The sequence below is a fragment of the Dermacentor silvarum genome, chromosome 6, assembly GCF_013339745.2.
Source record: "Dermacentor silvarum isolate Dsil-2018 chromosome 6, BIME_Dsil_1.4, whole genome shotgun sequence".
Lineage (NCBI taxonomy): Eukaryota > Metazoa > Arthropoda > Arachnida > Ixodida > Ixodidae > Dermacentor > Dermacentor silvarum.
This window is the reverse complement of record NC_051159.1, coordinates 150,824,675-150,847,844: the sequence shown is the minus strand read 5'-3', so window position 1 is coordinate 150,847,844 and position 23,170 is coordinate 150,824,675. Positions and strand designations below refer to the sequence as shown.

The 23,170-nt window shown below is 45.1% G+C and overlaps 1 protein-coding gene across 5 annotated transcripts in view; it reads right to left on the bottom strand.

The window, feature by feature from the left end:
- Positions 1-21,475, bottom strand: part of LOC119456227 (uncharacterized) — a 33,032-nt gene extending 11,557 nt beyond the window's left edge. Inside the window, exons 1-8 of one of the 5 annotated variants that reach the window (XM_049669608.1) lie at positions 21,363-21,475; positions 20,224-20,353; positions 19,098-19,153; positions 14,644-14,701; positions 10,343-12,367; positions 8,823-8,903; positions 6,968-7,315; positions 3,182-3,385 (exon numbers count right to left, since the gene is read on the bottom strand). In XM_049669608.1, coding sequence (XP_049525565.1) covers positions 3,182-3,385; positions 6,968-7,315; positions 8,823-8,903; positions 10,343-12,367; positions 14,644-14,692 — 2,707 coding nt within the window. In that variant the 5' untranslated portion in view covers positions 14,693-14,701; positions 19,098-19,153; positions 20,224-20,353; positions 21,363-21,475. The other 4 variants (XM_037717873.2, XM_037717875.2, XM_049669606.1 and 1 more) reach the window with 4 other exon arrangements.
- Between the last annotated feature and the right edge of the window lie 1,695 nt (positions 21,476-23,170).

The following is a 23,170-nucleotide window of genomic DNA, read 5'->3' as shown; positions in this document are numbered from 1 at the left end:
GCTGCACGGAGCGGGCGAGACCGGCCATAAGAAGCGACGGCGTACACGGTCGTATGTACGAGAGACGCCCAAGAGCCCAGTCAAATGCATGTGTGAAGGAACGACGAGCAGAAGGTCAGGGAAGTGGTGATCAAAATTGCGGCAGTATAATGTCCCCTCCTTGAGGCGAAACATCCAGAGAGAGGCATCACCAGGCGTTGACTCCAGCTAGTCGATTAGGGCCCATAATGAAGGATCGCGACGTTGCTCGTTGCCAATTTGAAGTAACTGGGACACAGAGAAAACAGAAGTGATGGCGTCCGCATCTGCCAGTTCGTCCGCGGGGTAGCGGGAAAAACACTCTGCATCGTGGTGCAAGCGTCCCTTCTTATATACCATGGAGAAGGTATATTCTTGCAGGCGTAAAGCCCAGTGAGCGAGTCATCCCGTGGGGCCCTTGAGTGAGGATAGCCAGCAGTGAGCGCGGTGATCAGTGATGACACAGAATGGGCATCTGCACAAATACAGACGAAACTTTGCAACTGCCCAAACTAGAGCGAGGCACTCGCGCTCTGTGATTGAATAATTGAGCTCGGGGAGAATGTGGGCGAGAAAACGACGTCATCCAGATAGCTTGAACAGGTGGACGACTTGAACCTCTGAAGCAAAGAGTCCATCATTCATTTGAAGGTCGCCGGCGCGTTACAGAGACCAAAAGGCATCACCTTGAACTGATAAAGACCATCAGGGGTAACAAAAACAGTCTTCTCTTGGTCCATGTTGTTAATGGTTATCTGCCAGTAGCTGGACCGTAAGTCGATAGAAGAAAAATAGGTGGCACCATACAGGCAGTCTAGAGCGTCATCAATACGTGGCAAAGGGCAAACGTCCTTTTTTTAAATTTTGCTCAGCTGGCAATAATCTACATAAAAGCGCCACATTCCATTCTTCTTTTTCACAAGTACGATGGGAGAAGCCTAGGGACTACAGGAAGGCTCTATGCTAATCTCGCACAATAAAAGCCGGCAGGAGAGTGAACTTGGGCTACTTGGTATGCGCTGACTGCTGCCTTGCCGAGCAGACATGGGCCACTGGGTATGAGCCCGAATGGACAATTTCCTACTGGCTGCTGTCCGGCCTAGTAGACAATTCGGGTCGCTGGATACCACATTTCCCCGAATCTAACCTTTTTTTCGGAGAAAATTGGTCTGAAAATTGCCTGTGTGCTAGAATCAGATGCAAAACCAAAACTGTGTTCTCAGCATTGGCAGCAGCCTACTGTCAAAGCCGTCAGACGCAGTGTCATCGCCATCACAAAATGGCGACAGAGCACCGTTTGTGCACAATAGTTTCTTTCTCGTATTTGCCAAAGCGTTGTGCACATGCACGAGCTGATGTACACACATCTGGAGACTTTTGCAAGGTCTGGGGAATTTTCACTGGGGACTCTCGCTTCCAATCTTCTTAGGTACTAAGGAGGACGGCGCACTTTCTCCTGTTTAAGCACCGCTTAAACTTCCGTCCAAACGGGATCATAACAGCCGATACAGAGTCCGTAATGGCGAAGCGGCAGTTGTATGTTGTTACTGCTTGGCCCATGCCACTGTGGCACATGGAGGATAAGGATTGTCACTTCGCAGTGTGTCCTTGGCGCTCTGCCAGTGCCACAGTCATCATAAACAGAAGTAATACGTGCCACATGGGCACGCTCTGTGTATGCACCACCCAACCATGAACAAGAACTAAAGTGTAACCTGCAAATGAATATTTTACAATAAAAGGAATTAACAGTAGCCACATGTCATTATTCACTGGTATGCAAAAGCGGCATCTACCTAAGCCCCCACCACATTTCGTGCCAGATTGCTTTGCTCCCCTTGGGAGCAATGCTCCGTGTCAGGCCTGGTGGTGAAGCATAGGTAAAGAACAACTACAGCAGAAGCCAAAGGGAGAAATGATATAATAATGCAGATTAAAAAAAGCCCGTCCAACACGTGATTGAACTACAGACATCCTGGTCATGAGTGCAATGCCACGAAGTACGAACGAAGAGAGAGCTTATTGCCAAGTATTTATCTGATGTCACCTAGTACAGCTCGACTAGGGAAAAATGGAGAAAGTGCGTCTCCCTCAGTGGTACAGCAGTACCTAGGAAAAAGCAGATTCTGAGAAGCAAAAGTCCCCAGATGTCTCTTGCATGCACACGACGCTCAGACAAATACGAAAAGGAAGGTCTCCAGTGTTTGTGAAGGTTGCTGTTGGTTCATTTTGTGCTATTTGCTAGATGCTACAGTGGTATTTTCGGCCAATAGCTTTCAGAGATACTGTTGCTCTTGCGAGATTTTGCATGACTCGGCACCAGATGCGGCAGCATCTGGTGCCACAGCGTTTCTGGTGCCGTGCCAAGATCGCTATTAGCGCATGGTACAAGGAACACTGTTAAACGCATGCTTCAACAAGTCCGATGCAGAGACTTGCGAAAGTGATAGTAGTATCTCTTAAAAGTGACCGCTCGAGAAGACCTCTCCTGTCTGCTTGGTATCCGCCATTGAAGCACAAATGACGGCATGCCGCTTTCATTATCAAAGTTTATTAAAAGAAATATTCTTGTCTGTGAAAGTGAATACTGCACGTCTCGTTTTTTTTTTTTTCTAATTGCGAACGTGGTGGGAGGCATGACATCTTCTTCTATGAATCGGCAGCATGTTACATTCAGATGCACTTTTATTTTCTCGCTTAAAGCTTGCGAAAATTGGGTGCACGTTAGATCCGAGAAAATATGGTACTGTGTGTACCCCTGGGTATGTGCCTAAACAGACAAATTTGGCATTGCGTATGTTGGCACTTCCTATGCTGCTATTCATTGTGAGAGCCGATGTAGCAGCACAGCAGACCGAGCGAGCCGGAGCAAGCGTCAAAACGTCACAATGACCTGCTCCCACGTGACCACCTTCTGCGTCATTACATCACGACACAGTAGAAAACAAAAACGAAAATGGCAGTAGGAAAGCTACTATAAGTTATTTAGTGAGCTCTGAGGCTTGCCAGTATTCTTTCTAGGGTTTGGAGGTCTATGACTTTTATCCAATGCAAGAATTGAAGAGTCGAACACATCATGTCAGTACTCCTTTAAGAAGTGTTTTTTGCTTATACAAGCCATGTAAACTATATGCATGATCGCAATGTGACCAACCAGTCTTACCATTACCTTTAGCAGTAGGGGCACTCTTGTTTATGCGGCACTTCATGACCACAGTCTTAAAGGAGACGTCTGTTCCCTTGTGCTTAGAAGAGAAGTGGTTCACCAAGGAAGGTTTGTTGAGACAGCTGTAGGAACACTGGCTGCAGAACAACTCCGACACCACCGTGCGCTGTGGCGACTCAACCTTGGAAGTCCCTGAAGCATCTGCAAGATCAAAGTCCACACAACACACACTGAAGCATGTCGCAATTGCTGTTTGACTACCATTAACCCTTTCCGTATGGAAGATGAGCTCAGCTCATCAAGCGCATACTTGCAAAAAAGACGGACGACAAGCCCAGCTCATCCCAGTGCTGTTTTATTTCTCATGCAGCCCTTAAAACAATTTCAGCTTGTCTGTAGCTCAGTGCTTGTTGTAAACAACACCAGATGGCGCTAAGAGCCTGTTGGATAGTGAAGTTGTGAACATGCAGTTGAAACATGCAGTGAAGTCCATCTGTATGCAGCGAAGCCCACCATCATAACAGCGTAAAAAGGTTTATTAATAAAGTGTGCCTTTCCGACGGAAACATTTTGCTTGGTCTTGCTTTATATGATGACCAGAGTCAGTTTCACAGAGAAAAAGATTCCATCTCTTGTGCAAGTTTTGTTTCTTGTTTCTTTCTTGTTCATTTTTTTTACCATCCTTTAACGGGGCCCTGAACCACCGCTCGGGCGTGGTAAAATAACGTAGTCTGTGGGTATCATACGCTAGCTGTGAATATCTCAGCCAAGTTTTGCTGTCGTACGCGGTGTGTGGAGCTCGTAAGCGAAGCGCGAAGTCACCTTTCTCTCAAACGCTCCCGTTTCAACAGAAGCCATGATCCTTACTCTCTTCTGTGTGCTTTATTACGTAATAAAGCACATTCCAATATGTGGCTGCTATTAGTCGCTGCAGTCGGCTACACCGCGGCCGCTGCGGGGTGTCGCCACAAGTCCACTGGCTAAGTGCACTGCGGCTCGCTGAGGACAACCGCATGTGGATTACGTTTAGCGCGTCGTAGGCACCAAAATTGGAAGTCGTGGCGTCTCCGTTAACTCGCTCAGGACAATTGCATTTGGCTTATGTTAACATCCGAAATGAAATTTGAACTGCGCGCCACGGTGACATTTCGAAGGTGGAGCGTTGTGGCCCCGCCCCATTCCGCTGTAGCCTTCACAGTGCAAGGCATTGAGGAGGGAAGGAGAGCACAGTGGAGGCCGTGTTTGATTGCCAATAACTCCGCTTCAGCTGACCAGATTGAAGTACTTTTTGCGGCAAAGTATTTCTGAAATAGCCTATTTTTACTTCCCATGTCTTTCTTCACTTCGATAAAAAGTGGTTCAGGGCCTCTTTAAGGGTTAAAGTGAACCTTGATTTTCACAACTATATTACTTATTTGCCATTATAAATCAATGCAGCTTGCATTTCTAATTCATTTTGATGTGCTGTTCTTAAAGGGGCCCTGTAATACCTTATCTTCAAATAGGAGAAACACAGTGTAGTGCGATGCCTTGCAAGTAACATACTTCTGAAGAAAGTTTTGAAATATGAACAGCAATAGCGCAATGCATACTTCCCGCATTCCCCCTCGGCTCATTGTTTTCTCTTAGATGGGACAGTGACAATAGATGTGCCCCACTTACCATACCTCTTTCTTCTGCATTTCGTGATATGCTTATGGTAATCTTTCTGGATGGGTGTCTGACAAAGATGACAGAGAATGACAACCGAGCAGTGACAGGGTGGGTGAGGGTGTTAATGAATACGCAACCGTTTGCTCATGAGTAATTCATGGTCATAAACAATTGCCCAATGGCTGGTGTTTATGGGCATTACACTGGCTGTAATGTCATTGCTGACAAATGGTGGGAAAAGAGCAGGGGCCTCGGAAGCCACAGGACAGAGCAAGCAATCTCTTACGAAAGAATGTGGGCTTCCTGCAGCGTACGACAAAATAATATTTAGCTTACATGTTCATGGCAGCACTGTCTACAGATTGGTAGGGTTTTCTTGCTATGTTCATTAAGAGTTTAAGTGTCCATTAAAAAAAATGCACGAATGAACAAGTTATAACAGCAGCACACACATCAATATCGTCACGCAAAACTTGGCCTCAGCACCTATCTGTGTGCTCATCAGAAGTATGTTTAGTCAAGCCAAGACTGTAGCCAAGACTACAGCCAAGACTGTAGACTGCACAACCAGCAGTTGAGTGATGCACCACGATTCTCAAGCAAGGAAATTTAGACGGCCCTTATCCTTTGGAAGTTGCATGTATAGGTCATGGCAAAATTGAGTGTTTTACCTGTGGGCGTGGTCCACAAACATTTTGTCTATAACTGTATGATGCAGATCCTGGGTGGCACCTCGATTTTGTGCCATGTAGAGTTACTGTATATGCTCCCTTTGGGGAGCAGAGTTGTGCATCTGGCTGAACGCTCGCGCCCCTATTCGCCAAATCTGGTCACATGCGCAAAAAAACAACCCTTTGAGGAAAAGCCAACTTCACAGCTGTGCCTGCACCATGGAGTTTCTATGGCCTGCACTGCCGCCCGCCGCACCACCTGGCCTTCGCGGAATGAAGGAGCAAGCACACTCGGCCGCTAAGCTGCGCCGTATCCTGCATTCAACAGGAGTGGCTTTTCTGCTTAACACGGATGCGTCGGCGGGCAAGATGGCGGACCTATGCGCAACTCTGCTCCTGTAGGGAGCATATACAGTAACTCTAGTGTCATGAAGAGAATCTGAAATCATGTGGTAATCCTCTGCATGGAGCAACGCACACAGGCACACGTGCAAAAATGAAATTGTTTGAGAGTTGGCATCCATTTCTTGGCATGCAGAAACAACAGTTTATCTCTAACGCTGGTCTCCTGTGTGCACTCAAGAATGACTTTGCTCAAGGAAAGTGTCCTATGCAGAGTGCTTCGCGTCATACACCTTGTGCAATTTTAGCTAGCTGTGCCATCATAACGAAGCTAAGCCAAGCCGAAAGCATCCAATAGCTGCATTATCAGCCTACTCCATCCTATGCCTGCAAATTTTGCCAGCCATAGCATCCGTGCTTACTTGTGAAACTGCTTACTTGTATGAAAGCTCTGGTAAAGCAATGCCAATGGGTGTTTTGAGTTGGCTGTCGACTATCCATGCTTTTAATGCTACAAATTCAATTCAGTAGAACAAACTTGCTGTTTTTTTCTCTGTGCATTTCAGCCCATGCACAGCACATTTTTCATGTGTGAGTATGAGCCTAAGACATGGCCTTCAAGACAATGGGGCAACGTGCTGCTGCAATGGCAGAACTGCACAATCTTGGAAGCCATGCAAAACCTGACGCACAAGCAGAGCTTTGCTGCTGTGCCATGAAGCTAGACAGTGCCTAAAGAAATACGGGAGAATCAGGCATTTAGAGACGCAGCTTTGGATGGCCACAGAATTAACACTCATTCTATCTTTCTAGGCACTCAGCATAACATTGACACCAGCTATAACAAAGTGTTTTTTTTTTTCACATCAAAATTAATGTGACTGTGACAGGACCCCATAGTTTGAATTATAACAGCCAGTTGAAATTGTAGATTTCACTGTAACTATAAAACATCACGCTTGCCAATCTACATTAAGCAAGCTTATGCCTGGCCAGGACAACTTTCTGTTATCTTTCTCTTTACTGAGATATGTTTGTGCGAGCAGGTTGTAGACTACAGGGTCAAACACTGCCGATGACCACTTTTTCCACACTGCTAGCAGCAACCACAACTAACCTGCATCACAGTCTTCAATCCTGGTCAGGACCACCATTGGAATGGGACGCGACATCTTGTTCTCGAGAGAGTTCTCCGAGACCCAGATGTCCCATCGACTAGAGTCGTCTGCGGAACACTTGGGAGTCCAGTTGCCTGCTTCCAGCTTGTACAGCGGCGTCGTGCAGCAACCTTCAAGTTCTGCTAGACTGGCTGGGGCTACTTCAACAGATGGGCTTCTACTGTTGCTACTGGCATCGCTGTTAGCTGCCGCCGTCCTCCAGGAACCTTTTGGCCGGCCCCATAGGCTGCGCCGAAGTTTCTGGCCATTGACTTGACCTTTCTTCGGGACGTAATCATCGTCCATTTCTAACAGGAGGAAAGACCAAGGGTTACTCAAGTGCAGGTTCAACGTTTGGCGGCATGGCAGTTCTTTATTACCCACACCTCCATTCGGAATTTGCACATGCCCAGGGTCATTTGCCAAGCTTGCTAAGGAGATATTGGTTATCTAATTGGCTGATGAACTACTCACCAATGCCATGGCAAATATGGTAGGCACTTCAGATACGTGCTGTGTTAAACGTGGCGACACAAATTACATGTGCAACTGCATGGCACTGGCACAGGCCACAACCTAATCTTTTGCTGATGAGGAGATACTATAAGACTCAACTGTGAGACAGATGATATAGACCTTTGATACACAACTACTCTTGCTTGATGAAACGCTCAAAAGACAGTTGAGTGCAGTCATAATGCATGTTTGATTAACCTAGCAGGGCTTTTCGACAATAAACTGTTGCTGCTGTTGCATTCAGTTTGTCCCAATTAACCTTTTGACTTCGGAGCTCCTTTTTATTTGTGTTGGTTAGCTGACCAACAGCATCCCTCACGTAAAGCAAAGTTTGAAGGGCATCGAGTCTCAAGTGACGGCACTTAAATCAACTAGCAATAGCCGCCCCTCAGTTCTCACTTTATTGGGTACGAAATCGCATCTGCACAAAGCTATTAGACCGTGCAAGGCAATGCTGAGGCATTAACAAAACTTTGGAACTTGAATGCTTTAATGCCAAAATTATGATAATTGCTGAACAGCTAACTGACAAAACTGGTTTCTTAGCTTGTCTACTGCTCGTTCTACATAAATTTATCTATTGCCACTTATTAATTTGTTTATTCAGTTATTTACACATACTGCAGCTATATTGGGCCACTTCTTTCTGGGGTTTTACGTACCAAAACCAGTTCTGATTATGAGGCACGCCATAGTGGAGGTCTCCGGATTAATTTTGACCACCTGGGGTTCTTTAACGTGCACTACAACGCAAGCACAAGGGCGTTTTTGCATTTCGCCTCCATATAAATGCGGCCGCCGTGGCCAATATTTGGACCTGTGCAATGTCTTTCATAATACAAGCATGGAACAAAAGTATGCTAACAAGCTATGAGCCTCTAACAGCTCAGAAGCTGTGTGAAGTCCACAGCCCCTTGTGAATGCTACCAATGCAATATATTAAAAATTACCCTTCTAAGCACTAGACAAGTGTACATTGCCATACAAGCTGTACCGGTAGCCACTTCTGCTGCTGAGTAAATTTGTCAAATGTCCGTTCTTTTTTTTTTAATTTACAAGCTGCACAGTTAAAGACTGAGCTGTGTCTTTATGTATGATGTGCTGTTGCCTCATGAATTGTTAAAGTAAATAAAACTTCATGCACATCTGAAAACGGTCATTTAAAACGGCACTCATTTTGCCATTCTTTTCAAGCGGAGGTATCCCACTAGGATTTTACATGCACTTACGAAAACATTTGCATCACAGCTGTTGATCCGAGACGCCCTTGTGCAAAGATAAAAGGTAGTGTGCACCTACCATATTTCGAAGTAACTTTCTTCTTCTTCAAGTGCCAAAGAAGGCCTGGAGATGACGGCTGATTCTTTTTGGGAATGAAGTCTGTAAAGCAAAAAAGTTGCAGATATACACAACTGTGCAGACCCCATTTAGAGTATTCATCACTTAAAGCAAGCTTGCAAAAGCAGCAACAAAATGTGACAATGTTCACGCAACTGCACTGAAAGAGCATGCAATAAATATACACATTCCCTTTGAGTTGATATCGTGAAAACTTGAGGAACACTACTGAGAAGCACTGAGCAGCGCACAAGTACCGTCAACACTTGTTTATTCACTGCTCTACCTCCGCCGACGCGCCGGCTCTCCAGTGTCTCTGTGACTCCTAGTGCCATATCTTGGCCTTCTCTACAACTATCTTGAGCCCTGTGGTTGCGATCCTCATCGCCGCCACACAGTCCTTAAGACAGTTTAGACCATTACCCGCCTACACATTCGTATGGGAGCATATATATAGTACATATACATATCGCACATTTATATTGTAGCTGGAACCGCAGCAGTGGCCTCGTGGTTGAGTATCTGCATCAGCTGCGGGAGGACGTGGGTTCCAAGACACGCTGCTGCTCGTTACCAACAGGTTATCCGAATGAGCACATGCGTTCCCCAGCCAATTTGTTTTTTTTCTTTTATTTTTTCTGGGGAAGGAGCCCACACCATGCAAATCCTGTAAAACCTTCTGGGCACAGCAAAACCGGGTATTCGAACCCAATACCTCCCGCATATGAGGCGGATGCTGAACCACTAGGCCGTCACTGCAGTTAAACATCCCTTTACAAAGCTGAGTAGCTAGACTTTAAAAATACCCAGTCACCTATGACAGACAATAGTTTATTGATATTGGACACAGCTGTTAATCATGACCTGTCCAATCACCTGTAGGGGCACTGTCCACACAACACATGAGCCTCACTCCTTCTTAATGTTGCAGGTTTTGCGGAGATCGCATAGTGTCAGAAGATACTTTTTCTGGTGTGCAATGCCAAATTTCGCTTCATATGCACAATATGCTAGCCTATACAGTCAATAGTTGGCACAACGAGCCCATTGCCTCCTTGTGGCAATTAAAGTATTTGGCTGCATTCAGAAGGTGCGCAATAGTGTCGCATAGCATTGGAGCTGGTAGCAACCTCTCTTTTACACTCTGCAAACTAACCTCTGTAAAACATGTATACCCAGCTTAAATTTCATGAAGAAGCACAAAGAAAACTTTTGCTAGAAGTGTAACACCGAAATGCCAGCCACAGTACTTCAGCCAAGCCAAAATCTACTTCATCACGGAATCTAGCTAATGTGGCGGCCGAAGAATGGCAGCAGAAAAAAAAAACTGCAGCTAGCCTCTGCAAAAACATGGTTAGATTCAGCAACCTTCTCCAACACTTATAAGCATATTAGTCACATTGTTTAAACTCCACACGTGCTAGGGTTCAGCAACTGAACAGACCAGAATGTATGCACACCAAAGCAACCAGGTGACTCACCCTCATCATCATACCGTGAGATGACCAGAGAAGCCCTCGGCCGGTTCTCTCGACTTCGCAGGTTCCGGTAAACCTCACAGGCATAAGTCAGCTTGCCCTCCCGTAGGTGCCCCTTCTTAAACAAATACCGGTACATGCCCTGCACACGGTGCAGTGGCACGAAGTGGTTCTTGAGGTACTCTGACATCACTTTGTCTTTGAGCACAGCCAGTGCACGGGCTGACTTGCCCTTGCGCATCTTCTTTAGCTGTTCGCCCGAACTTGGCAACAGGTTCAGTGCATTGCAGAAGAGCGTCTTGGACTCCTCTTTTTCATCCTTTGCTGTGCTACTCTTGCATGGAGACAGCTGCCATGCTGGACTCGAAGCACTGCTGTTGGCTCCCTTCTTGATGATCAAGATGAGAGGGCTCTTGGCAGTGCCTTCCTTGGTGCCCCTTGGACTGCGGCTAGCTCCTGCTGGGGAAGCCTTTCCATCAGCTGTTTCCATTGTTGTTGTCGTTGCAGGTTTTGTGACGTCAGCTGGGAGGCTAGTGGTCTCAAGCTCTTCATATTCAGGAACTACAATGGGATACGCAACGTCTGAACTTTCTGGCGTCATTCGATTAGCCCAGAAAAGCTGCTGACCACGGCTCCCATTCAGGGCCTTGAGCTCTGCAAATGTCTTCTCCACCTCGGCCTCATCCGAGATATCTATCCACTCTGACAGGCCCTTGTTGGCAATATCATCCATAGACAGGGGCTCCAGTATACTCAGGCCAAAGTACTTGGCTAGATAGCTTAGGTCGCCTATTAACAAGTCGTCTAAGTTGATAAAGTCCACTTTGAGGCCCGATGGCACTTGGAGGCAACCCGCCTCCAATTGAAGCGGTTCATCTGTCACAGTGGGAGGTGTCGACAACCTCATCTCAGCTCGTGTGCTTATGGTTGATAAATCCTGCTTAGCTGTTGGAGAAGTTTCCGTGGGTTCCGTGAGGTCCACAATGATCATTTTCGATTTCCTGCCTTCATCTTCACCTACACGCTGTACATCAGGTCCGGGAAAACTTCGCTGGATTGACACTGGGACGACACAGTTTGGCTCTAAAACGGTCCTCTGCTCAGCAGCAGCAGCTGCAGCAGAGGCAACTTCTGTGGTGCTTAACTGTGTCACTTTCTGTGCCACGTTGGCAGTCATATTTTGAAGGGTTGTCTTTGAAAGCTGCGCATCTTTGGCTAATTCGTCAGCAGCGATGGGCTTAACAGACATGGAAGGCCGCACCTGGGGGTGAACTACTGCCATATTCTTCAGACCAGTGATCACGTCGTTTGGACTGGCATTTATGGGAACATCCACATACCTCATTCTCGAGGTCGCATCCTGAACAGGGACCACAGATGAATTCTGATGTGTACGGCTCCCATTGGCCATGAAGGAGAGGCTATGCACGGGCTTGGGCAATATTCTGCGTGGTACTGCAACAGGTGCACCCATGATGGGTGATGAGGGTGGTGCTCTCCTCTGCAAGGGGATACCAGCAACACCATGCTCTATGCTACGGGGAGGTGCTCTTGGCGGTTCAGTGTGCACTGTGCTATAAGGTGCCCTGGCTTGTTGTTCTGCATGTACCCTGATGGGCGTAGACACAGGACTGAGTGAGCGCACCGTTACTGTCCCACCCGACGTTTTCAATACGCGCACTCTCTCAGTGGGGGCTAACTCCACAGCCTTTGGCTCATTATTTCTCTGAGTTAAGTGCTGGGCAAGCAGGCTCCTTTCAGGGGCTAATGCCTGGCCCTTGCCGGATGCTGCTGGTGGTGCTCCTACTGCTGCTGCTGAGCCCATGGCACATTTGTTCAGCTGGCGTCGAAGAAGCGAGTCATCATACTGTCGAGTATGTTGTTGCAACAAGTTCCGTGCACTTGATGTGCCATCTAACGTGACAGTCACGTGACTATTCCGAGTCATCTGAGTTGGAACGGGTGTGCTCGAAAATGAAGTGCCAGAAGGCTGCAGGCGATGCTCCGTGCGACTTGGAACTTGTCTCGCTGCACAACAAGCAAGCAACACAGCAAGGTTAGTTGCACGAATAGACCTTCATGAATGGGTATGATCACACATCAAGTAGAAAAGGGATCACTGTAATCAAAACTAGCCTTAATGACAGGATGATTGACTGACATGTGGGGCTTAACACCCAAAAGTAACGTTGGGGCTGTGAGAGATGCTGGAGTGGATCGCTCCAGATTAATTTTGTTTAGCTAAGGTCCTTTAACATGCATTTAAATCTAAGTATACAAGATTTTTGTATTCCGCCCCCATTGAAATGTGGCTTCTGCAGCCAGAAATCAAAACCCGCAACACCGTGCACAGCTGCGAAATGCCATAGCCACTCACAGGATGATGATAGCAACTCTGGGTGCAGGCATTATAACTATAAATTTCAGTTCCTTTCAATTCATTACAGCAGAATTCATTGCAAGAGGCTTTTGGTTACCACAGAAACAAAACTAAACTGAAGGCTCCTGCTTCATGTAATTCCATATAATGTTATAAAAGAAGAAATGGTTGTTTGAGGGCACGTATACCTTGCAATGGGATGAATAATGGCATAAATTAGTGGTCAAATTAATGGCATGTGCATAGCAAAAGTGCAATGGAATGACAAATATGCCAAAATAAGCATTCAATTTGTTTGAACTGCCACGAAATGAAAAAGAAAAGAAAGAAGTAAGAAAAGGTGCAATTTTTCAGCTAGAGTACCTTAATTACTTCAGGTATTTACATGAATGGATCCAACAGAACAGTAAAAAGTACTTATAGTAATTGATGCTTAGCAAACAGGATTTAAACAAAACCTAGTGGAAATCACATGGCATGATATGCTTGAGGGCAACAAAGTGTAGCATGCTATCATCTTGTGCACTTCAGCTTGTTGTCCTTCAATAGTCTCACAATTTGCTGGGGCAAATATTAGTGAATTCGATAAGATAACTGCTAGATAGTGGTATGGCAGTTATTGCAAAGTTAGAACTAAAGCATTTGGTGCAGTTTGTGACGGTCAATGATAACGACAAAATTAAAAAACAAGTTTAGCCTTTACAAAGTGTCCAGATCAAAACTGTGTTTTCCTACTTGAAATCCTGTTCATCACAGGCTTTTTTTAAGTCCGCTCCAGAAAAAATGTCTCTCCTAAAAGCATCCAACTGTGCTTGTCCTACATCAACAAGATGTGAAAAATGTGAGCACCATGGCTCAAGGGGACAATAAAGAGAAATATAATTATTAAATAGATTATACTCCTGAGATACCAAAAAGGCAAGCCAGAAAAAGACACAAAACTCAAAGATGGATGATGGTGATACCACTTTGAAATTCCCGCACTACTTCCCCGTCAATACGTGGATTTCAGCAGTATCCACTCAGTACTGAACTCAGCAATGAACCAACTAGGATTGACTAGTTGTGACTGTCATAGTACCTTGTACATGGTCTTATCCAATGAGCTAACTGCCTTCTCATGAGAGTTGCCTGAAACTTGTATGGTAGTTGCTACTACCTCTGACATCCCACTGATATTCTCCATGAACACATTCATAGATATTACTTTCATCCTGTAACTAGTTCTCTTTCCCCTTTCACTGCTTCTGTAGTTATGTGACACATGAGGTCTAGGCATGTGTAGAAAAACTGTTCCATCTTTGGAGGGTGTGCTTTCAGCAAACAGGGCTCCAGCTCCAAAGTTACATGCCAACAATGACCTTAAAGCTAAAGTAAAAACCTTCCAGGTCATCACATACTTCAGCTAGCATGTATATTATACAAAACATAAGCATTGTTAAATTTCTTTTTACTCTTCCCCTTGTACAGGCTACACCAAAAAATTTCATGATCAAGATTAAGAAAAAATGTGTGGCCCTGAGGTGAGAATGTGTCTGAGTTTTGAAACAGGCAAGATTTGCATAGCTTTAACGTGATGGATAATTGAGAAAATCCAGTCAAGAAGTTGCTGCTATGGTGCCACAAAATTTGGACTGCCTGGCACAAAACATTTGGACTAGGATTGCTTTGCGAAATTTACATAACGGAAGGAAATTCTTTTCTCTGAGGATTGCTCCAGTGTGACAAAGCTGTGGGCCTGGGACATGGAACAAAGTATACAACCAGCCAGTGTTATCACTTAATGTCATGACCCCACAAGTGGCGCTGCTAACATGCCTGGAAAGTGCATGTCTCACAGTGTTACAGTGTTTACACTTTAGTGTTTACAACACTAAAGTGATTCACAACAAACCTCTCACGTTTGCAAAGAAAAATAACTCACAAGACACATTGTTGAGGGCTGCCTTTGCAAGCATTTCTCGATTAATCATTTTCCTTGCCTGCAAGAGAAAAGCAAGAGCATGAACAAATGAACATGCAACATAGAATGGACCAACTATAGACACACAACAAGAACACACATGACCTGCCTACATTTAATATCAGTAGTATTTTACACCAGTACCCCAGACAAAACCATGAAACTCAGTATTGTCAGAAGTCATAAGCGGATTGCGAGGCAGCATTACACTGAATCCTGTTCGCACTATATGACATTTCTAGGGACAATCACTTCACAAACAGGGAGAAGTTATCCTGCACTGTTGCCCACATCCAACACCACTAATGAGATAACAGTAGAAAACTAAGACGTACCCACTGTTCAACATGAACATGTGAGAGTATTCAATTTCTATTTTTAAGAAAGCAAACCATAATCAATGTGGTAATGTACGGCCATTGTCAGACTTAACCGAAACACACGAGTGCGTTGGCTTGTGACGCTACCAGTGTCCAAGAGTGTTGGCCACTGGGTCCAAGTCAATCATAACGACCTTACATGCAGCACCAATGGCCATGTGTCAATGGCCATGTGTCAATGGCCATTGCAATGGCCATGTGTCACCTTTTTACAATGGCCATGTGTCAACCTTGAGTGCCGTTTCCGCGACCAATGCTCTGCGGCACTGGCTGCTCCGTTGCGCTGGTTGCTCTGTAAGTCACGTGCTCATAGTAAGTCCGACCATGGCAGTACAGTGGTCTCACAGATAAAAATGGATAAATTATATTCTGAGGTTTCACGAGCCAAAACCACGATTTGATTACGAAGCACGCCGTAGTGAGGAACTGTGGATTAATTTTGACCACTTGGGGTTCTTTAATGTGCACATAATGCACGGTACAGGTTTTTGGATTTCACCCCCATCTAAATGCAGGCACAGCGGCAAGGTAGCTGTGATTAGAGAAATAAAAAGGTTCAAAGCATGCATAAGAACACCCAAAATTTAGCTTCAGCAAAAGGCACGGGTTTAGGATAAATGGCTTCAAGAAAGCTAAGGGAAGGAGTAATATATTTTTGTACTCTGTGCTACCATTCAGCAGTACATCTTAAGCCAATTAAATGATTGTTTCTTACTCGCATATTTCAGAGCTAGTTGTTATTTTGTTAGTTCTATAGACCTTTTCATCGGGCAAGGAGGAAAGGGTGCGCGACGAGCCTTTCCTCCTCTCTGGCTTGTGCGAGCCGGCACGGTGCGGCTTGAATGTGTTGCCGGTTGCACGCTGCGGAACGATTCGGAGGTGTTTTAGCTAGTTCCGAGTGCAATTTACGGGATGTCAGTTCTTACGAGGTCGTCGAACAACCACTGTGTAGCCTTCGGGTGCAGCAGCAGCTACAGTATCTGGAAATTTCTCTTGCATGTGCAAAAATGCGACGCGCATCATCACCTGCGGTGTGTGTATGTGTTGTGAACTGTTGGATGTATCAGTTTTCACTCGACAAAGAGTTGTAAAACATTTGCATCAGCCACCGGCATCGTTCTCACGCATTTTAAGTCTAGTAGACTTCAAATCACTATGTCTACGTTAGCCTCGTGCAAGAGGCCGAAGGCTTTGCTCAATACAGCGAGCCCTGTGGTTGGCAAGCCAACATGATACACACAATTGCTTCGTGCTTAGATCAGCATTGCCTTTTTTGCCCTGTAAGGCACAATATACAAAGGGGATCGCGTAAAGAGAACCCAACGGCTATTTGTAAGTACACAATTTCCATAACGTGGGTGAATGCGTCGTAAATGACTGAACTTAGGAGACTGAAAAAAAAAAAAAAAAAGAGTTCCTATGTCCTCCTTTTGCGGCAAAATAAAACAGAACACGGGATAACGACGCAATAAGACTCCGCATGTTCGTGCCGTATGCTTGGACCACTTGGACCATACGCTATATAGAACAAACAGATCTATAACACAGCATTTAGTACTGCCTCGGGTGCTCGCACAGACTGCAGCTGGGCGTTCGACCACTAGAAAAGTGTGATTCACACTGTACGGTATGCGGTTATTATTAACCAAACTATTTTATTTGTAGGCAAAAACCTTGCCCAGCAAGTAGGGCAGTCGCCCAGTGTATCTACACATAACAACTTGAACGCTTGTCAAAGTAAACAGTACGACTTATTCTCCAGCAGAACGGTACCCATGCTGTTAGGATTGTCAAATGTTTCGTAACTATACTCGTCGCAGCTAAACCAGAGCTTAGAATTACAGTGCTGAGAATGCTGCAGTAAGGTAACATTCGTGAAACGAATTTTCAGAAATACCGAACTGATATCCGAGGCTGATTGTAAGCTCAAACAAACGCGCGAACCTCGCGCTGGGTGCTCCGTCTGCCCTAACACCAGCAGTTACTCCAGCCGCTTAATTACTTCAGGCTTAAATTCCTTCACTACGCCTCACAGAACCATTCCCCACGTAGAAGACACCATTTCATGCTAAATAGACCGCGCGAGTGCGAAAAAATCCACCAGAAACTGGCGCCGAACGTACACCACGGCATACAACACGGGCGTTCGCCCAAGCCAGCATGCCAACTGCCCATAGATGGCGCCACTGCCTACACAATGACGGCGCCAATGAAAAAACGTCTATATTTCAGGATAGTTTCTCCCAAGTTTTTTTCCCTCCAAGTAGGCATAGTCACATATGTGGACAAGAAAACTGCGGAGAACTTACAACGAAGCATTAAACAGTTGAGTACACAAGCTAAATTGTGGAAGATAATGTGTATTAAGCTTTTCAGCAAAGAGTGATTTTTAGCTGCATCTTCTTTCTAGGGTTTTACGTGCCAAAATCAGTTCTCATTATGAGGCACGCCGTAGTGGAGGGCTCCGGATTAATTTTTAACACCTGGGGTTCTTTAATGTGCACTACAACGCAAGCACACGGGCGTTTTTGCATTTCACCTCCATCGAAATGCAACCGCCGCGGCCAGATTCGATCCCGCAATCTCGTGTTCAGCAGCCCAACACCGCGGCGGGTGATCTTTAGCTGCAGAACCAGCAACACTGGGACTTGCCCGCTCATATACTGCAATCCTGTCCCTTTGCTTTTGTGCCCTTTCGAGTCTTCCACAATAAACAACCAACTATTCATTGCAAATCGTGGTTCTGCGCAATTTACTTTGTAAAAGGAGATAAATACTGCTAATTCCATGCACGGTTCTGCTGATAAAGGTTTTTTGGTAGAATTACAATATTTAGTGGCATGAAAGGGAGAAATTGTCATCGTCGTGGGTGTAGCAAGAAGCTACAAAGGAAACCCATACTGGTTTCTCAGAAAGAAAGCTTTGCAATTGAAGAAAAAGTCCGCTCCGGTCCCGGGATCGAACCCGGCAACTAACAACTTTCGGGGGCGGTCATTCTAGCATTTTAGCAAACCGATGACTTGAAGCACGGGACTAGATTAGTGGCATATCATTTAATAAATGGCACCACCATGTGTTGTATGTATTAGCAAGTATCGATGTAGGTTAGACGGGCCTTGAACGCCATGGTGTAGCTTCACTTACTTTAAAATTTAAAGTTCACATTGTGAGACTTAATGTCCTGAAGCTGCACCGTAGGCTATAAAGAACACCATAATGGAGAGCTCCAGATTAATTTTAACTACCTAGGATTCTTTGAACATGTACACAAAGCACAGTGCATGAGCGTTTTTGCATCCCGCCCCGTCAGAATACGACTGCTGGGGCCTGGAATCAAACACCCGATCTTGTGCCGAGTAGTAGAACGCACCAGTCACTGAGTCACCATGGCAAGTCACTTACATTGGACAAACCAAGCCATTATCGCCAAAACGTTTCTAGCTAATAATGATGATAATGATGATAGAACAAAAGTACGGTGAACAAACAAACATTGCTAGACCTGCGTTAGACGCAGCTGATGTGATGCAGGAGTAGACACACAGATGCACCACCAGCACAGGCAGCAGAGCCACAAGCAAAGAGGACAATTACAGTGGCATGAGATCAGCTACCAGGCAGGACAATAAAAATGGTTGTGCCCATTACTACGACAGCTCTAAAATTAACAGTGCTGCCATCGCCCACATGGCAATTCCCACCACATTTTGTGACCTGGACAAACAACACTTTCCTCCTGATGGCTTGGTGATGGCGGTGTGACCCTTGTGTAGTGCATCCCGGTGTTTGATGCCTCATGTATACGTTTCAGTTGTCCATGACAGCGTCTCATTGCCTGTGTGACTGCCTCAAATGTAATGCTAATATAGCCACATACTTTTACCGAGTAGCAATGGCCTATACATGCCCAACGGTGCTTCTCTGTAGTGCGACTTTTGTAATGTCCTGCCTTGAGTGCTATGTTTGCAAGAGGATGAGAGAAGCCAATCCAGAAAGTGCACTTGTGCACTAAGACATATTCTCTGTGTGCCTCACCTAAGGATTGCCTCCTTCTGGCAGGCGAGACGGCACCTCCCAGTCAGGAATAAGCCCTGAAATGAGAATAGTCATCATGTGCCAGAAATCTTGTCTTATGGACTTTTAAGAAACTGTGAGAAAGCAGCTGAATTGCTACTGAGAAAGGCACTGCTCGCATTTAAGTTGAGAGCTTCAGCATACAAAGAAGGCAGAATGAGGATACTCCAGTCTACATTTAATGACAGGCCAAGAATGCAGTGGAAAATGACCCTCGAAGTACTCATGTACAAAAACACCACGGAATTACCCCATCTGGATTTTCCTTTTCCTTCCCATTCTCAAGTACACCATTTCTTGCTCAGATGCTGTCATACTGCAAGTCGTGGAAGCAAGTAGTTATGGTGTGCATGAGATACGAAAAATACACCTGTCTGTAAAAGGATTAGTTACATGTTCCGTGGTGTACCTTCTCAGCTGTAGGCAATGAGGTTCTCTGAATGCAAGGCAAGGTCAGACAGGCCCCTTTTCAATCCCTTTTCAGTGTACTCTAAATATTGTGCATGTGTTTAGGCTGTGGGCTGTACTTTCATCCTGGTACTTGCTCATCTTGGCTGCTCATGCCTGGACATCGCGTGTTCTTTGTTACTGGCAACTGTAGCATAAAACCTTTGTGCCTGTGACCTGTAAGGGAACTATCTTCTGAGAGTGGTAAGGCACAGAGGTCAGTTGCAGCACAACAGTGATGAGTCACTTAATTTCAGTGAAAGGAGCTCTTCCCGCATTCCTGACCTGCCAATGCCTACAGTGGCACTGCCCAAGTAGTTCAATCCAGACACTGCCATTTGCACAACCCTAGATAAATCGACCTTATGATCAGGTTAAGGTGGACATAATATCGAATGATAGTAACGTAACTCATCCTACAATTTGCAAGTGTAACTTAGTACGTTATCCTTTTCTCTGCCTGTATGTGTGAAATAGCGACTTTTGTGACATGAAAACACTATGGCCACTATGGCCATTTAGATGCATGCATCTAAACCGTCAGAAACCATAACAAAAATTCAGACTCTGAACAATGCAGTTTAGAGGTGTGAAAATGCCAAGCCATGTCATCAGCAACACAATGATGCATATAATTTACCATGCAGTTTCGAAGAAATAAGATGGGTTACCTCTAACTTCCAAGGATAGCAGATGTAGTCATTGTGTCACCTTCCTGGACCTTTCATTTTTTGAGGCGACACGTAGCGGCAGCACGCGGGCACATTCATCTGAAACCACCAGGTGACACGTTACGACGGCTACATACCGTTGACAAGAGCAATGTGCTGAAATGTTATCCTTGCTCAACAAGCCGTTGGACAGCCAGCAACCGAACAAGCAATGCTACAGCATGTAGTTTGTGTGCAGTCCGAAGTATTCCCCGGACGTCCTACACTGCGTAAACGTTCGCGGCGTGCGCAGATTTACTAGACATCTGCAGCAAACTTTGCACGAACCCTACTGGCGAGGAAGTATCGCAAAACACTATCAACACGAAATCGTCACTGCGCCCGAGTTTTGGCACGTTCAGAGCGCGGCAGATTGCCAAGGTCCCGTTGCCCGTTGTTGCGCACCGCACAAGCGCCTACGTAACCTTCCTAACAAGTTTTACTCGAGAACCACACATAAGAGCACCGCCGTGTAGCGAAGACTTGTCGCACTGCTTCCCGCCGCAGTCAGTCACCAAGAGTTTTGCCCGGAAAAACCTTGCGATGCGGTTCAAGGCTTCCAAAGAAAGAGTCGCACGTACGTCATCGCTTGGGCAGCATCCATCGTTGTTCCCGATTTCTTTAATATCTCATCTGCTTTCTGAATAAATACTAAGGAGCGGCCGCTTAACGTACCAGTTGGTGACCAGTAAATGAGCAAAATTCTGGGAGGCATACATGGCTTCTTCGTTGATTTACATTTTGTCATGTTTTTCACGGTGGTCATCTACCTTTTCTTCTTCCTCTGTGAGCACCGCGAATCAAAGCCCTGAAAGATATCGCTTCACTTTGGTGACTACCCACCACTCATTAAGACGCCCGAGGGCTACTTCATGGGCTATCCAATATTGACGGCGCTACATCAATATAGGGCAACGACCACCGACACACAAGGAAAGGCCTAATCGGCTGTAGGAAAGCGGTAAATCGACAAATAAACTTGTAGATTCGGTCTTACACTTTTGGTGATCTCGCTAGTCACAGATAATCTCAACTACGACGTAAACAAGAGAATAAGCAATCAACTTACATGCCAAACAAGGTCACTACCAATCGTAGGCTACCCTGGTCGGTGCCGCTGGTACTCGCCAAATTGCTAATTCGCTTCGTCTGCAGGATAACAGAGGGCGCCACGTGTACCGTTGACGCCGTTGGCGCTTTATGCCTCGTGGTAAAAGCAACCTTAGTGCAATTTTACAATTTTATAAGCTCAGTCCCAGTTTTTGTCATCTCTGGTTCTGTCTATTTTCGTGCGTCCTGCATTTAAGCCCCAGCGCGTTATGATTTTGTTTTGAAGAATTCGCAGCACTTTTCGTTCTTGTTCAGAAATTACATTATCGGCTTTTAAATGCGAAGCATTTCTTGGCGAATATTTGCCACTTTGACAGTATCTATCTATCTGTATTTATTAGGTTGTTGACTGCTTATTCTCTTGTTGGGCCTAATAAAGAAACGGCAAAACATGAAAATGTCAAAGTCGAGAGATCAGATAGAATTCGCTGAACTGTCGAAACTGATCAACAAGAATAAAGTAAGGGATATCTGAAATTATAACATGGAAAAGATTGAGGAGGCAGTAAAATATGGACGCAGCATGAAATCAGTGAGAAGAAAACTAGGCATAGGACAAGGCAAAATGTATGCACTGAAAGATAAGCAGGGTATTATCATCAGCAATTTCGATGACATAGTAAAAGCAGCGGAAGAATTCTATACTGAGCTGTACAGTACCCAGAGCAGCCAAGCTACTTTCATTCGAAGTAGTGATGAACAGGATAGAGAGGCCCTTTCTATAACTAGCGATGAAGTTAGAAGGGCCTTGAAAGACACGACCAGGGGAATAGCTGCTGAATAAGATGGAATGACAGTCGATTTGTTGAAAGATGGAGGAGATATGATACTTGAAAAGCTTGCGGCCCTTTATAGGCAATGCCTCACGACTTCAAGTGTACCAGAAAGCTGGAAGAACGCCAATATTATACTCATCCATAAGAAGGGAGACGTTAAAGAATTGAAGAATTATAGACCCATTAGCTTGCTTTCAGTATTGTATAAAATATACGATCACCAAGGTAATTTCAAATAGAATCAGGGCAACACTTGACTTCAGCCAACCAAAAGAACAGGCTGGTTTCAGGAAGGGATATTCTACGATGGATCATATCCATGTCATCAACCAGGTAATAGAGAAATCTGCGGAGTACAATCAACCTCTCTATATTGCTTTCATAGATTATGAAAAAGCATTTGATTCAGTAGAGATACCAGCAGTCATAGAGGTATTACGCAACCAAGGAGTACAGGATGCATACGTGATATATATATATATATATATATATATATATATATATATATATATATATATATATATATTGGCAAATATCTACAAGGATTGCACAGCAACCTTGGTTCTCCACAAGAAAAGTAGAAATTTACCTATCAAGAAAGGGGTCAGGCAAGGAGACACAATCTCTCCACTGCTATTCACTGCATGCTTAGAAGAAGTACTCAAGCTCTTAGACTGGGAAGGCTTAAGAGTGAGAATCAACGGCGAATATCTCAGCAACTTTCGGTTTGCAGATGACATCGTCCTATTCAGCAACAATGGAGACGAATTACAGCAAATGATTGAGGACCTTAAACGAGAAAGTGTAAGAGTGGGGTTGAAGATTAATATGCAGAAGACAAAGATAAGGTTCAATAGCCTGGCTAGGGAACAGGAATTCAGGATCGCCAGTCAGCCTCTAGAGTCTGTAAGGAGTACATTTATCTAGGTCAATTACTCACCGGGGACCCAGATCATAAGAAAGAAATTTATAGAAGAATAAAATTGGGCTG